The sequence below is a fragment of the Camelus bactrianus genome, chromosome 10 (assembly GCF_048773025.1).
Source record: "Camelus bactrianus isolate YW-2024 breed Bactrian camel chromosome 10, ASM4877302v1, whole genome shotgun sequence".
NCBI classification, from domain to species: Eukaryota; Metazoa; Chordata; class Mammalia; order Artiodactyla; family Camelidae; genus Camelus; species Camelus bactrianus.
This window is the reverse complement of record NC_133548.1, coordinates 1,877,430-1,893,682: the sequence shown is the minus strand read 5'-3', so window position 1 is coordinate 1,893,682 and position 16,253 is coordinate 1,877,430. Positions and strand designations below refer to the sequence as shown.

General features: G+C 64.6%; 1 protein-coding gene across 9 annotated transcripts in view; it reads right to left on the bottom strand.

The window, feature by feature from the left end:
* The window catches only part of KCNQ1 (potassium voltage-gated channel subfamily Q member 1), a 321,449-nt gene that overhangs the window by 262,999 nt on the left and 42,197 nt on the right, over positions 1-16,253 (bottom strand). For all 9 annotated transcript variants that reach the window (XR_012509482.1, XM_074371477.1, XM_074371479.1 and 6 more), the window contains exon 2: positions 6,858-6,948. Coding sequence is in view for 8 of the 9 variants with exons in the window: in XM_074371477.1 (XP_074227578.1) it covers positions 6,858-6,948 (91 nt within the window). In the remaining variant the exon portion in view is untranslated. The remainder of the gene's footprint in view (positions 1-6,857; positions 6,949-16,253) is intronic.

Genomic DNA, 16,253 nt, shown 5'->3' with positions numbered 1-16,253 from the left:
GAACCGGGAGCCGCACAGAAACGTCCGGAATGTGGACTGAGGCTGTGCGGGGCCGGGGGTGGGGCGGCTGAGAGCCCCTGCCCTGCAGAGGGACAAGCAACAGCCCGACAGTGGCCTGGGGCACACACACGGGCACACGTGCGCACATACGTGTGCTCGCAGGAGGGCGGCGCAGCCACTGCCCTCTGGCTCCTGGTGGGGGGTTGGTCCCTCCCCCATGCTTCAGCGCCCGGTCCTCTCTTATGCGGGGCCCTGCGGTGAGGGTCCTGGGGCTGCAGACACGAAGCCCATGTCCTGTTGGCACACAGACCCTGGCACGCAGAAGGTGCGTAATAAGCACAGGTAAACATTTGCTGGCTCAACAAAGGTAGGCGAGGACACCCCGCCAGGGTGGAAGAAGCAGGTGGACTACACTCTGAGGCAGGACGCCAGAGAAGGCCCAGGCAAAGGGAGCCCGTGCTCGCAACGCAGCTCCCGGGTACCAGGGACCGAGACCAAGGAGCTCGAGGGCCCACGGCAGGGCGGGAGAGACAAGGTCTCCCCAGAGTAGCCTGAGGTCCAGAGGACAAAGCAGATATGTCACTGGCTGAGCAGGAAGATGTCTCAGAAGCAAATGTGCACGGGTGGGGCTTTGTCAGATGGGTAGGAGTTCACCAAGCAGCGTGGTGAAGGCTAAGAGAGCAGCACCCCAAGTGGGAGGCAGCTGCAGAGAAAACAAGACCTTGGGGTTTGTTAATGGAAAACCTGGGGCACCCGCCGGTGCCCTGACCTTGGGCGGGAGTGACTCTGCGAATCTCATCCCCTCCATGCGAGTGAAGGACGCGCAGAGGACGTGCACCCAGCAGGCTCTCCGTGTCCTGGCCCTGACTTAGCACTGCTGCTGGCACTGGCACTCAAAGGGTGTAGAGAGCAGGGGCTGGAAACACAGGGGTCTGCAGGGGCCTGGGCTGAGTGAGCTGGGCCGGGGGCCTGAGGACAGAGCCTGGACCTCACTCAAGGGAAACGTGGGACCCACACGGGGGGCCGCCAAGAGGGCCCAGAGAGTCTCCGTGGGGCCTCGTCTTGCACCTGGGAAACAGGCCCAGAGATCCAGAGTCCTGCTCTGGGCTGGGGGAGCGGGAGCCCCAGGCTGGGTGATCCAGCGGCCGGGAGGGCAGTCACAGTGGCGGGCTCGGGGAGGAAACCGCAGCGATGACCTCACCCCCTAGGCCTCCGGGCCGCTGGGCTCGCGGGGCTGCGAACCGCAGGCTTCGCAGGACAGCCTCTGGTATGCTCCTCACCCGCAGGCACGGAACCCGCGGTGTTTGTGTCGTGCTTTTGAGCGCCTCGCTCTTTGTGTGGGATTTGAAAAAGAAAAAGAAAAACAGCCCTGTGACTTCAGAGACAAAAACCAGCCCCTCACCTGGGCCAAGCCAGGGTCTCCTGTTCCAGAGGGCCGTGGGGAGATGGGGTTCGGCCACAGCAGCAAAAGGCACGGAGAGAGCAGAGGAGCCACCAGCCCCGGAACTCGTCCAAGGCGCATGTGCACACAGAACGCGGGCACGGAGCACACACACGGACACGCACACGCGTGCACACGGCGACGTGCACGAGCGGACACACAAGCACACTGCACGCTCACAGGCACGCGGACACACACAAACGCGGGCTTCCTCTGAATCCAGGCACCGGGCCCGGCGGGGGCATCCCTGCAGCCCCGGGAACGGCCCTTCCCCGGGAGACCACAAACAAGGCTCAGCTCCCCCGCGGGCACGTTAACAGCCCCGGGACAGACCCCGCGGCAGACATGGATTCCTCCCCAAACGGCTTCTTCAGGCCCCCCAAATATCCCTGGTTCAGCAGAACGCTTAATCCCTCGGAGGCCGCCCTGGGGCTCCCTCACACGGAGCCGAGATAACAGGTTTCTGGCACATGAAAAGAAGGGAAGAAATATGGGCTCTCTGGGAAAACACAGCTCCGAATGGCTTTTTTCCACCATTTAAATCTCGTGCTGCTCTCGGAACCCGTGCGAGCCCGCGCTCGGCCCCTCCTGGGCTCCCGGCTGCGGTCTGGCTCCGGGCTCCGCGCCCTGGGCCCCGGCCAGCAGCGCCGCGATTACGCTAACAACAGCGCCACCTGGTGTCCCCTGGCCCCGCCCTGCGTCGCCCACCCCAGGCAGGGGCGGCCGACGTCTGGGCTTCTTCAGCCCACTGCCCGCACCTGCACATGCACCACGCCTCCCTCTGCCTGGGGTCGACACCCACCCCCACCCTGCAGCCTCCCCAGAAAGCCCCCACCCGGCTTCCACCCGCACCCAGAGCCCCAGGGCCTGCACTTGCCCTGCCCACCTGGAGCTGCAGAAGGGGCCCCTGCCTGTCCCAGCCACCACCGCCCCCACCCCCGCACCCGCTTACCTCCTCCTTCCCCTCTCAGGGCGTTCCCTCCTCCAGGAAGCCCTCAGCATCCCTGCAGACACATCCCCCAGTCCCCCCTCACCTCTTACCTCCTTCCCTTCCCCACCCCTGACATAACTCTGCCCCTGGAGGCCGTGCCTGAGGCTGCCTCATTCCTCCTTGGATCCCCAGCGCCCCTCACTCCCCATGGCCATGACTCCAGAGGCAGCTGGACACAGCCAGCTCAAACCCACCTCAAAGGATCCGGCCCCACAGGCTGGTGAGTTAGGAAATCCTTGGAACCCTGGCAAGGCCCTCAAAAGGATAAGTCTGAGGCCGTCATGCCCACCCCCTCCATTTTTGCAGATGGGGAAGCTGAGGCCCAGGACCACACAGCAACTTGGGGTGCTCCATGGGGGCAGCTCTGGGCATACAGGCTCCAAGGAGAGGTGCCCAAAGCCCAGAAGCACCATTCTGGGGTTGGCCTATGAGGTGGGCACAGCCACTGGGTCCCCGCCACCAGGAGTGTGGAATGAAGCAAAAAGAAGGGCGCTGGGAACTGCCCCCGCCACGGAGCCCCGGTCACCCAGACCACTGGGGAAAGAGCAGGGTGCCCCGGAGGGACGGAGACCCCGTGGACAGCGGTCAGGAAGGGAGCATTCAGGCAGTGACGCACAGTCGAGGGTGGACCGGTTGAGAAGCCGGTCCTGTGACATGCCAGAGCAGCCACCAGGCCGGGGCAGAGCACGTGCAAGACCTCGGGGCAGCTAGGAGTGTCCAAGGGTCAGCACACAGTATGCTGGAGCGGAGGACGTGAGCGGGGTCGGGGACAGCAGTGCGGGGCCGGTGCCTGAGTGGGCAGCAGTTTGGGGGCCCGAGAGAGGCCTCTAAATAAATGCCACAGGGAGCTTCCAGGATGACCAGATGTAGGTTTTAGAAAGCCCCCCAACCTCTGCTGTGGAGAGGGCTCCTGGGGGGATGTGAGGGTGACAGCGAGGTACTGGTGTGAGAAAACGGGGGACACGGGAGGTGGCATAAGGCCTCTCCCCTCAAAGGGGTGGAAAGGCAGGAGTGGGGTCTCTGCGTGGAGCAGTGGAGCTGTTCACTGGTACAGCCATCCTGGCCCTGCCCCCTCTCCCCTCCCCAAATCACGCTGAGCCCCCAACCTCAGCAGGGGGAACTGTGCCCGCAGTTCAGAAAATGGCCACCAGGTGGCGCGCGGGCCTCAGAGATGCCAGGACTGTGGCTGGGGGCTGTGCCAAGGAGGGAGAGCTGCGGGCGGTGGGGGGGGGGGGGGCAGGAGGCTGCCGGGAAGGGGGCTTCGGGGTGTGACGGGGCCCTCAGCCACCTCCCCCAGCTCTGGGCCACACCACACCGCGACTTCTGCCACCAGGAGCCCTGTCTGAACGTGAGAAGTGCCGTCTGGGGAGGGAAGTGCTCCTGGCCAGTCCAAGGGGAGAGTGGAGGCCAGACCAGAGGAGGCCCGAGGCCGCCAGGGTCTGCCCCCCACCCCGGGGCTGTGCTGGGGTCCCCACCTTCAGCACAGGCCTGGGATCCACGGACACATCAGTGGTGATTCCCAGTCTCCCAGCCGCACCCAGAGGCCCTGCCTGAGCTGCCACCTGGCTCAGCGCCCTCAAGGTGGACAGACTGGGATGCAGGGCCCGGGGGCGGAGGGTGGTCCCTCCGTGCCTTATGTCAACCCTGAGCTGAGTGTGGTTGAAGCCACTTGGAACCCAGAGTGAACCTCCCAGCAGAGGAGGAACCGACCCAAGTCACTCAGGGGGGCCTTACGGCTGAACTGTGTCCCCCAAAGTCATGTGTTGGGGTCCTAACCCCAACACCCCAGAGTGTGACTGCATTGGGAGACAAGGCCTTTAAAGGGGTGATTAGGTAAAATGAGGTCACTAGCGTGGGTCCTAATCCCATAGGCCTGGCGTCCTTACAAGAAGACATCGGGACACAGACATACACACAGAGCGACGACCACGTGAGGACATGGGGAGCAGACGGCCGTCTCCACGCTGAGGGGAGAGGCCCCGGGAGGAGCCAGCCCTGCCCACGCCTGGGCCTCGGATTTCGGCCTCCAGGACGGGGGACAGTGACTGCCTGTTGTTTGAGCCGCTGTCTGTGGACTTTGTTACGGCCCGAGGAGACTCACATTGCGGGGAGAGGCCGACCAGTTCCCTGGGCCCAGCACCACTGACACATCTGGTCAAAGGGTAGCCTTGGAGTCGGGCCCAGCCTGCCAGCGTCTTCCCGGCCCCTCCCAGCTGCTGCCTCCCGAAGACTGTTTTCAGCCGGATGAGGAGCTTGGGCCCGGGGCCACAAGGAGAGGACCCCAGGAGCAACTCACAGAGTGCATGTGCTTCCTGGGGTCCGGGCAGGGGCTCCGATGGCCGTATGACAACCCAGAGCGCCAGACACCCCCCAACTTTCTCCACTCCCCAGCCCTGTGGTCTGGCAGGGGGGAAGGAAGGCTGGCCAGAAGGAGGGACAGTCCCCACCTTGGAAGCAGACACAAGGTGGGCGAGGGCACCTGGGACGCCCATGGCAGACAAAGCAGCTCACCTGTAGGGGGATGGACCGAGCCGCCCCAGGGCCTGCCCAGAACAGAGGTTTGGGGACATTCCTCTCCAGGCCAGTAGTGGCCACCACACCACCTGAGTGCATTCCTCTGGGGAGCTGCAGCCCCGGGGCCTTGGCACGGACCTGGCTGGCACCCGGACTACTTCCACGGGTCCCCAGGGCCAGGGGATGGGGAGGAGGCAGGAGTCCTCCATGACCCTAAAAGCCCATCCCTCTCGCTGGGACGGCAGCCACCCTGCTTTTTGCCATTAAGCATGTCCCCACTTTTACATGAGAAAGCAGAGCCTAATAATAAACAAAATGCTGGGACCCAGGACAGCTATCCCAGGAAACCGAGGCCATCAACCCCCTCCACGGGTGCAGGAAAGACACCCGACAAAAGTCAGCATCGTCACGCTGGACTCACACCCTCGTGAGGCACTCCCGCCCCGAGGACGTACACACCCCTCGGGCCCGAGGCCGCCACGCTCCTCCAGGAGGGGCCGGGCGAGCCCCCGCCGCCCCGCGCCCGGCCGCTACAGCCGGAGGGAGCCTCAGAGCCAGGCTCCCCGCCCGGCCAGCACGCCAGGCCGCGCCAAGCCGCGGTGATTCCACGTCCGGAAAACTCTGAAGGGCCAGGGGGACAACAACCGCAAACAGTGACAAAACGGACGGAGTCACGGCCGCGTGCGCCCGCGGTGCTCGGCTTTCCTACACACCGAAGGAAACCTCCAGAAACCATAACGGAAGGGAAGACCCCATCTGTATCACTACTGTTACGTTAGTAACCGCAACTGTCTAAGGCCTGCATTACGGAAACATAAGGCTCCCGACAGACACACCGTGACCGTGGACAGGAGGCCCCCACAGCAGGGAGAGGTCGGTCTCCCAGGTTCATGCATCAAATACCATGAGGTTTTTTTCTGGGAGGCGGACAAGCTGGTTGCAGAGGTCTCTGGAGAAAACCAACAAGCAAGAACAGACCCCCAGAGACAGAAGAGCTGGTGTGACACAGGTCTCAGTGCGGATGTCCTCCAAGCAGCGAGGGCCCGGAGCGGTGGGCGGAAAAGGAGGACCCCAGGGCGGAGGCGGGGCATCGGGACGGCTGCTTTACAGTACAAACGGCTCCTCCTCGGATCGGGGAGGAAAGACAGGCTTTGCAGTAGGTGCGGCTCACGTAGCTGGCAGAGCAGAAGGCTGGAGGAAGCGTGGCTCTGAGCCGCACGCGGGGACACTCCTAACTGCCAGCAACACTTCAGAACGCACAGTGAACCCAGGCACGTGCTAAGAGATCGTGAGTGGACTTCCCTGCACCCCGAGGCAGGGGAGCTCCTGTGGACCAAAACCCAGAAGCATGAAGGAAAGGTACAGCCGCCTGCATGTGAATAAAATGGGCACGGCCGCCGCGGGGCCCTGCCACGAGGACTCGGGCCCAGGCTCGCAAGCATCAGGAGGCTGGGGCGGGGCACTCAGGGCAGAGGTGGGGGGCAGTGACTGCGACACCTGAGGGACCCACGTACCGGCCGTAACCCAGGGCAGGAGCCACTCAGAACCAGGGTCACAGCACAGGCCACTGGAGACCACATCCCCAGCTCCTCGGGCCCACTTCCTCCTATCCGTCCTTCCCCACCCTGCTCAGAAGCTCCCTCCTCCAGGAAGCCCTCTCAGACCGCCAACCCCAGGATCCCCTCTTTCTCTGGCCCTCCCAGCCTGACAGTCACGTCTTAGCCAGTGAAGAAGCCAGGGTACGGGGCCCCCACACTCCTGGTTCCCATATTAGGGTGAGCCCGCAGCGGCCAGCCAGCAGGGGGCTCCAGCACAGGGTCACCGTGGGTGGGGGTGCCAGGAGCAGCTCACGTCACCCCACGGCCCACACGCCTGGGAGACAGCTGCCCGGCCCCTCACGCTGCTACGTACCATCCAGAAGAGGGTCCCCGTGGCCAGGGCGGCGTACTGCTCGATGGTGGACAGCACGCTGAAGATGAGGCAGACCAGGACGATGAGGAAACTGCGGGACAGGAGGACAAGGCGGTGAGCACCCGCGGGCGGCCGCCCCGTCCTCCCCGCTGCAGACACAGCCCAGGCCCACGGAGTCTGCAGGGCCAGGCCCTGCCCTCCCCGGCTCTGAGGGCTCAAAGCGCCCCAACCTGACCACCAGCCGTGAACAGTGCACAGAGTGGCAGGGGGGCGGCAGGTGGTGGGCATCACCCGGCCACGGAGGGGTGAGTTCTGACCCAGCAGGACGGGCCTTAGAACACCGTGCTGAGAAGCCAGACCCTGGAGACCACTTTTCTATAAAATGTCCACATCGGAAACCCACAGGGCGGGAAGCAGCCTGGTGCCCCCCGGGGGTTGGAGGGGTCTCGTTTGGGAGACAGAAAGGTCCTAGATGTAGTGGTGATGCTCCCCCGGCGCAGCAGGCATCCTGACAGCCACTGGCACGTCCACTGCACACAGGGGCTCAGAGCTCGCGGCCCTGAGCAGGGTGCCTGGGGCTTGAAGCACAGTTGCCAGCCAGCCAAGGAGGGGTGCCGACTCCTGCGCCCCTTAATAGGGGGGGTCACCAGAGCACGGGGCCCCAGGGCTGGAGTCTGCATGGACTGCCCTGCCTCTGTTTCCGCTCCCATTCAAGGCGGGGCCGGAGGTGGAGCCCACCCTGGGGCCGACTCCCAGGCACGGCCCCGGGCCCCATCCCCGCACACAGACGAGGGTAAACCACGGAGACGGGGCCAGGCCCCGGGGAGGAGCAGAGCGCATCTCTCTGGCCCGGCAGTCATGTCTCCTCAACCTCTGCCCCTGCCCCTCCCTCTGAAGGTCATTTGGACCCAGTGGGTCACCCAGGATAACCCCCAACACTGAGACCCTTCACTTAGCCACACCTGCAAAGCCCCCTTCGCCACATAAGAGCCCACATTCACAGGTCAGGACGCAGACGTCTCAGGGAACCACCACGCAGCTGACCGACCAGTCCCCGCTTTAATAAAACCAGCCGCACCTCTGAGTCGAGTGCCCCATGCCCTGGTCCCCAAGCCTACAAGTGACCTGCGTGCGAGGAAAATGAGGCCCAGGAGGGGAGAGGGCAGGCTCAGGACCCCGCGCCAGCGCCTGCACGCGGAGTCTGAAGCTCTCCGCCCTCCCCGGCCCCTGACTAGAGGAGGTGACGAGAATGCTCCGCGGGGCCCCCTGCCCCCCGGGCACCATGGCGGGTGCTGCGCCGCTCCTGACGCAGTTCAGCTGTGCCCTGGGGCCCTGGAGCCGGCCATCTCTCCTCCACGAGGCCTAGCCCTGGATGACTCTGCTGCCAGGGTGGCACTTGACCACAGAACATGGCTGTTAGCAAGACTTCAGCTGCAGGACAGAGAGCGGACTGGGAGCTTGTTAGAACCTAGCGTCGGGCTGGAGCCCGGGGGCCCCGGGGAGGCCTTGGGAGCGTCCCAGCCCGGCTGCACCCACTGCCGCTGCCCGAGGCCTCTCCCCCACGTTGTCCTGGGTCTGCTGTGCTCGGGGGAGCATGATGAACTCGGGGAGCGGGGAGCAGCTGGAAGACTCTTGACCGAGCCTCGCCAAGGAGGAAGGGTCTGTCTGGCCAGAGAGGCCCTGCCGTGGACAGGCCGGCGTGGAGGGCCCATCAGAGTGGGTGTCCTCACCCCACGCTCCCACTCAGAGGTGCAGGGAGACCCCCCCTGCCCCGTGCACACAGAAGCCCGGCTGACTCTGGGCCAGAGCGGGGGCCCCGCTCCAGCAGCCCCTCCCGGGGGCCGGCTGAGGACTAGCCCCGCTGCAGCTCGGGGGGACAGTGTTCCTTTCTGCTCGCTCCCGCCTTGCCAGGTGCCAAAGCGCCACAGTTCTTGAAATATTTGAATGTGCTGTGCCAGTTTCAGAGTCACTCAGTGACGTGAGCTTTCGTGCCCCCCGACTGTCCCGGGTGGGCCCAGGAGCCCAGAAGGTGCTGCGAGCGGGTCCCTGCTCCCGGTGGGGCTCTCAGCCTGGGGTGCCTGGGGCTCCCGCCTCTCCTGCCGCCACAGGGCTGGCCACAATCCCCTCGTCCCAGCTCGCGTCCTAGGCCTCCAACCAGGCAGCCACAGACCCCCGGCAGCGGGAGACTGAGGCCCAGGGGAAGAAGGCGTCTGACCTGCTCTCTGGACAGGGCGTGGGGACCAGGGTGGGGGACCCGAGTTTGGGGAGCAGAGGCTGCCTCGGCCCCGGTGCTGCCCCACCCGACTTCTCAGGAGGCCGCCTGCCTGCCTGTGGGAGGCGGTGCTGCGGGGGCGAGCCAGTGCCTGCCCCGAGGACAATGGCCTGCTTGTGCCCTGGCAGCGGGCCCACCCTCAGGAGCTGCGGCCACGAGGGAGGTCCGGAATGTTATCGGCCATCATCTCAGTATGTGCGGCTGCAGGTGCCCCGGGAACACAGAGGAATGCAGGCGCCGGGCCGGGGCTGCGGTCTGAGGCCTCGGCAGGAGGGCGCTCGGGTGCAGGACCCTCCCTCCCTCCCACACGCCGGCCCCCACGGCCCCTGCGGCTCAGCCCAGGCCGGTGCCCCGGTGAGGCAGGGGACGGGCCGGACCCTCGGGAAGCACCGTGCATCCATGGTGACAGTTTCTCCAGCCCACAGGGAGGCATCTTTCAACCCTGGGATGTTTCCCAACATAGATCCAAAAATTAACGAGATCCACACACTCTACGTGCAAAGGAAACATGGCCTGTTCAAGGTGCCCTCGGAACCTGATGTGAAAAGACTCAGCCTTCAGGCCACCGGGGCTCTAAGCTGAGATTCCAAGGCACTGAAACAGCGCTCTGACGCCCAAGAGCACGCGCGGTGTGCTGCAGCTGCACATGCAATTTCTAGAATGTATAAACATTACACGAGTGCTTTGCAAAGTTTTGCTGGTCCTGGAAAAATGTTGTGTGTGAAAGGATGAAGCTTGCGGACGTGCTGCTCAGTGAAAGAAACCTGTCACCAAAGGACAGACCCTGCGCGATGCCACTCACGGGGGTCCCCAGAGTCATCAGATTCACAGAGACAGACAGCAGGCGGTGCGGCAGGGGCTGGGGGAGGGGGCGGGGGGGGGGCGCGCGCTGAGTGGGGCAGTTTCCATTTGGGAAGATGAAGACGGCCCGGGGTGGATGGTGTGATGGTCGCACAGCCGTGGGGGTGTGCTGAGCGCCCCTGAGCGGGGCACTTAGGAATGGTTAAGGTGGAAAATGTTATGTTATATGTATTTTATCACAGTTTGTTTTGAATTTAAAAGAAAAGGTGGGGGGGACGAAGTAAATGACATTCACACACAAGCCCTGGAGGACTGCCCGTGCTTGACTAAGGCTGCAAACGGGGCGGAGGGAGGTTCAAAGGCCCGCCCACCCGGCCAGGAACTTCAGGGCGATAACACAGAAACGGGCTTGTCCGGCGGCTTCAAGCTCAAGGCCGCCCGCGTGGAACGTGCGATTTAGTAGATTAGGTGCCGGCGTTCCAACCCCAGCCGAGGGCGGGGGGTGGGTGGCTCCTGTTTGTACAAAAGTCACCCTGGAAGATTCCAGTGCCCCTGAGCACACAGAGGACAGGTGCCCAGGCTGCTAAGCTCGGCTCCCCGGATGTGGTCCCCCACGTGATGCTGGACTCCCAGAGGGACTGGCTTCAGCTCCCGCCAGGCCTGTCCCCAGGGCTGGGGGCAACAGTGCCCCACAGGACGCCAAGACCCCCGCCTGCTGGCCGGGCCCGGGCCCAGCACTGCTCTGGGTGCAGCCGGGCTGGGCGTGCTGCAGCTCCCACTCAGGCCCAGGTGCTGGGCACCGAGCACAGGCCGTGCCCCCGAGCCCCACATGGGAGGTGTAACCTCAACCCCACAAGGAGCTAGAGCCCTGGGTGAGGCACAGCGGGTCCTGGGTCCCACCCTGCCCAGCCCTGGGAAGGCCCTGGACTGACCGCTGATGGGGACACCAAGGCTCTGGGACAGCAGCCCAGGGCCACAGGGACACAGAGCCCAGGCAGGCCAACCCTGGGGCCCCCGCCCAGGCCCAGCTTCAAGGCAGACAGAGCCGCCCCCTTGGGCACAGGACCCGTTGCCAAGGGCCAGGCCCAGTGCTTAGTGTCACGGTCCCCCAAATGCTGCAAGGTTGTGGGGGCCTGTCCTGGGCAGGCCGGGAGGGGTGAGGGTGACGGGATGGGGCCCCTTCCAGCTTCTGGGGTCCTCGGTGTACCTGGGCTGTGGCTGCCTCCTCCTGTGTCTTTCTTCTGTGTGTCTCTTATGAGGACGCTTGTCACTGGATTTGGCGCCACCTGGTATCCAGGGTCAGCTCCTCGCTTAAGAACCTTAACTCATTACGCCTGCCAAGATGCTTTTTCTAGGGAAGGTCACGTTCACACGTTCCCAGAGGTACCTGAACTCCCTGGGAGCCACTGTGCAGCCTCTGATAACACACGACAGGTTTCAATAAGCTGGTAAGTTACTCGCGGGATGACAATTAACAGCGAATCTTTAGCGAATTTCCAAAAGTCAGCATCTGGCATCTGGTCAAAATACACATTAGTGTCACAGCTTTTAAAACACCATCCAAGATGTGCTCAGAGTTCCCCCTCAACTTCTCAACACCTAGCTCTGTCTTCCCAGATAAGGTCACGGGTTCCAGGGTTAGGACGTGCAGACTCCCAGGTCACCATGGGGCCCTGCACCATCCAAACCACAACGATCAGGGAGAGACAGGAGCCCGGAGTGACAGATGGCCCGGCCTCCCAGGGCCCCCACCTCTCACCCAGGACCACAGCAGCTCCCGTCCGTCTCCCCAGTGACCCTCTGGCCACGACACCCCAACATCCGTCACCACCACGTGCCCAGCAGGGTCCAGGCCTGATCCACAGACCCAGGCCAGGGCTCCCAGGACCAGGGCTCCCATGATCCACCCTCAGCCCGGCCCCTACCCGCCCCCCGCCCCCCTGAGCCTTCTCATTTCTTTAAAAGGTTCACGTGGGCTGGGCGGGGTGGGGTGATCCAGCCCCAAGGGCCACACGAAAGGCAGCTGGGTGCCCGGGAGGCTCTGTTCCTGCAGCCATTGTCTTCCAGGGGCCTCGCATGTGTGGAATCCTGTTAAACAGACTCCAAGGTGCCCCGTGAGGAGCTGTTGGGAGACTAAAACTCTCGTCCTGCTGCTGGACGGAGGCTGTCCTCAGCCTCACAGGGTTTCAGCTGACACTTTTTCAGAAAGTGGTCTGGGCTAGGGACCCCGGAGACGCAGGACCAAGCTCTGGCTGGGCCCTCACGGCATGCCTGCGCACACAGCACCTTCCCAAAGGCCAGGCCCCTCTACTGCCTAGGGTCACCACCACCAGGGGGCCTCCAGGACTGCACTGGAATCTGCAGCCCACACCCCAGTGGTCTCCGTGCCCCAGTCTTTCAGTGTCCACTGGGCAGCCGGGTGATCTCAGGGAAACGCAAACCACACCAGGCCCCCCGCCCCAAGCCAGGCTCTCCAAAGGAAGTCTGAAGTCCACGCCTGCCTTCCCAGGCACCCCACTGCCCCGCAGCCCTAGGCTTCCCTGGGGAAGGGCTTCTGATGTGACAACTGGCCCTGTGGCCTGTATTCTGCTCTCTTGGACCCCTGATCACCTGTTGCCCAATTGCTGCCCCCAAGCAAAGCGAGGGCTCCCCAGGCAGAGGCCCATCTGTCAATGTCCCCTCTGAAGGCCCCACAGGAGGCCTGGTACATAAGTGTTTCTTGAATTGCAACGACTGAATGAATGCTTTTGGTTGAAATCAGGAACTCAGTGAACAAAATTCTCAGTGCCACCTCCTCCATGTAGGCCTCCAGGATGCATCAGGAAGTGAGATCCTTTTGCTCCATTCTTTCCCTCATTGTCCTGCCCTGCCCCACCCTCACAGGCTCAGCCAGGGCCCTACAGGGCCTTCCAGGGGGCCAGGACACGGCACCGAGGCAGCTCGCCACCACCCCCAGCCCCCGGACTGCAGGCCAGGCAGAAAGGCACTTCCTGGGTGGAGGGAGCATGGACGTGAGCTGGGGGCCGGCACGGCCGCCCCAGCTGCCAGGAGCACACCAGGCCAGCAGCAGCGTAGGCAGGAAGCACTGGGCGAGAGCTCTGAGGGCTGTGGTTGACCCCAGAGGCAGCAGGGAGGGGGCTACCCCCAGCAGAAGACCAACTCCAGGGCAGGTGGCGGGAGGCTGTGGGGGACACTGAGCCCAGCCTGGTTGCCCGGCCACCAGCCCCTCCACCTGACGAGGCTTTGCTCCATGTCCACGCTGCCAGCATCTGCGCAGGGAGTCCAGGACTCACCCCACACCCTCTTCTCGGGGCCTCTCCCCAAAACACAGGGAGGGCACAGCTTGGTCACAGGGACAACGTCCGCGACCCTGGGGAGGCCCGTGATGGCTCGGCCAACAGCAAAACGCCACAAAGACAGAGGGTCCACCACCATCGCCAACACAGGACAAGGAAGGTCCCTCAGCCCGATGGCCACCTTCAGGGACTCTGACCACTCCACGCAGAAACACGGTTCCCTCCCGGAGGTCCCAGGGCCTGGGGAGCTCCCCAGCTGCAGGCACCTCAGGCCTATCTTGGCTAGTCCCCGAACGCCCCAGTGCACCCCTGCCACGAGGTGACAAGGACAGGGGACAGTGGCACCCTTGGCGCTGACCGTGCATTTCCCTTTCAACAGCCCCGCAGGGTTCTGCGGGGCACGGGTGTCATGTGGGCCGTCGGCCTGGCCCCGTCGGAGGACGCGAGTGGACGGTCATGCTCACGTCTCACCCCGACGCCCAGGGTCCTCTCACCTTCCACGCCCACCTCAGCACAGGGCCCTTGGGTGTGCAGGGTGGGGGCATCCCTCTCTGCTGAGAGCCCTGCCCCCTGGAGGCAGCTGCGGGGCAGGCGAGGACAGGCCTTGGCTGAGGGCTTAACCACGTTATCCCAAGCGGTCACTTCAAAGCCCTCCAGGACATGAGAGGGGTGGCGGTGGGGGTCTTGGGGACAGGGTGCAGCTGCGTGCGCACGTGCACAGGTCCATGGGGGTCTGCTTACACAATCAGGAACACGACAGCCATGTCCAGCACGGCTGCGGTGGCTGGACCTGGGACGTCCAGCCCCACCCACGGGCCAGCCCCCAGGTGCCTGCTCAGCGTCCACCCACAGCAGCAGGGACCCCCATCCTCCTTCCCGGCAGGCCCCATGCAGCCCCCTGGGAGCCCCAGCGCCCGGAGGGTGGGCCCGTGTAAAAGCCCCCCCTCCCCCGTCCGCTCCAGTCTTCACGGGAAGCCTCAGAAACGGGTGAATGAAGCCATGTGACTGCCCAGAGTCACCCAGCCCCGAACAGCGAGCAGAGAACCGGCTCCAGGCCTGCCCGACTCCAGCGCCTCCTCCCACCGGCTGAGCCCCACGCCCCAGGAAGACAGCAGCCCAGGGGTCCGGCCGGAGCCGCAGGGTCCCCAGGCCCTTCCCCGCCCGCCCACGAGGGGCGGCCCCGGCCTGGCGGTGGGAAGCCAGGCTGGCAGTGTCCTGCATGCACACTGCTGGGCGGCTGGGGCGCCTGAGACCTGGGGGGCACTCAGGCCCCAGATGGGGGGCCCGTCGAGGCAGGGCTGCCTGGCTGAGGGGGCCCGGGGCTGCAGGGGCAGCTCTGCCCCGGACCGCGGCCTACGCTAAGCCTGGCTGCCGGGCCGGCCCTGCCGTGATAAGAGCCCCCGCGGAGGGTATATTTAGCAGGTGCCGGAGAACACACTGAAGTGACCCCACGCACAGGGGCCTTATCTGCCCGGGACGCACGCTGTCTTCCCTGAAAGAGGAAGAAGGCTGCCCGGGATGGGGAAGGGGCCTAGCAGCCCTTCCCGTGGGCAGCGCGGGCAGCTGGATGCCTTGTGTCCATCTGTTCTACCCTGGACACGGCCTGGGCATGGCCGACCCCTGCCCGCCTCACCTGAGACAGGATGGGATGGGGCAGGACCTCCCCAGCCTCTCCTCTGGGGTGAGAAGGGCCAACAGGCAGCAGAGGGCCTGGGCACTGGGGCGGGGGGGGGGGAGGTGAGGAGGAGCCGGTGGGTTTCCTGCCCAGGGTCCAGGTCCCTGCCCTGCCCTTCTTCAAACAGGGTGACTGTGCAGACTCAAGGCCACAGTCGGGCTCCTAGGACGCCTCCACCCAGGCCTGAGGAGGAGCGAGGAAGCCTGCAGCCTGGGCAGCGCAACCCCATCAGCGCTGGGAGGGGCGGGCTCCTCAGACTCACCCTGCTTGGGAAAGTCCCTCCTTGGGTCTAGCCTAAGTCTTTCATGCTGCCGTTGGGCTTGACTTCCAGCTGAAGGAAACTCCCAGCCTCCCACAGAGGCTTTTGCCCACTCTGGGGCAGCTGCTGTGTGACCTGAAGCCCGGTTCCCCTCTGGGACAGCCTGCCTGTGCTCCACAAAGGGGCTCCATGGCCATGACCACCGCCGGCCTCACGCCACCCAGCCGTAGCTGCTCCACTGCGGAGCCCGCAGCAGCCCCGGGCTCCGGGGCGGGGCCACAGGGGCTGAGCAGGGTGTCGCCAGGCAAAGACCCACCACCAGTGAGAGCCTGCAGGGGAGATGGCGCCTCCAGTGGCTCCCAAGGGGCCTGGGTGCTGCCCACCTCTCATCAGGGGCCAAGGCTCACACCCTGTAGGCCTGGGGACATCCCAGCCTAAAAGGTGCAAGAGGGGGCCTCTAGCTGGTTCTCCTTTCTCTCCCAAGCCTTCCTCCCTCTCCCACTCCCCTTGGAAGGGGCAATCGGGGAGGGCTTCCCAGAGGTGGGGCCTGATCCAGGCAGAGGGAACAGCATGTGCAAAGCCCAGAGGAGAGCAGGGAACACAGCCACGCAGAGCCTGCAGAGAGTTCAGGAAGGAGGTGGCACAGAGAGGCAGGGAAGCAGAACCCCAGAATCGGGGTGATGGAGGAGGTCCCCTTATGTTCGCTGACTCTTCAACATACACACCTGCAGTATCTGACACAAGCGTGGTGTCTGTGGAGCCCGGAAGTGGGCAGGGAAACCTCAGTCCCGAGAGAGGTCTCAGGCCAATGGGGTGCTGCGCCACACCCGGAGAGAGCCGTCCCAGACCCCCAGGGCTCCATGGCTCCGGGAGGCTGCCCGGCACATCAGGGAGAGGGTGGGTGGATACCCCCACTGCCGATCGCTGTCCCCACCTTAGGGTAGACCCTCGCCTTCCACGTGGCCTCTGAAGTCTGGGAACGTTTCTGGGCTGAGGTCTTCCATCTGACACTCGGACAGCGGGGGCAGCTGAGAAGGGCAGCAGGGACACAGCCGGGCTGGGTGGCAGGCTTCTCCTGTGAAGGTTCTGACCT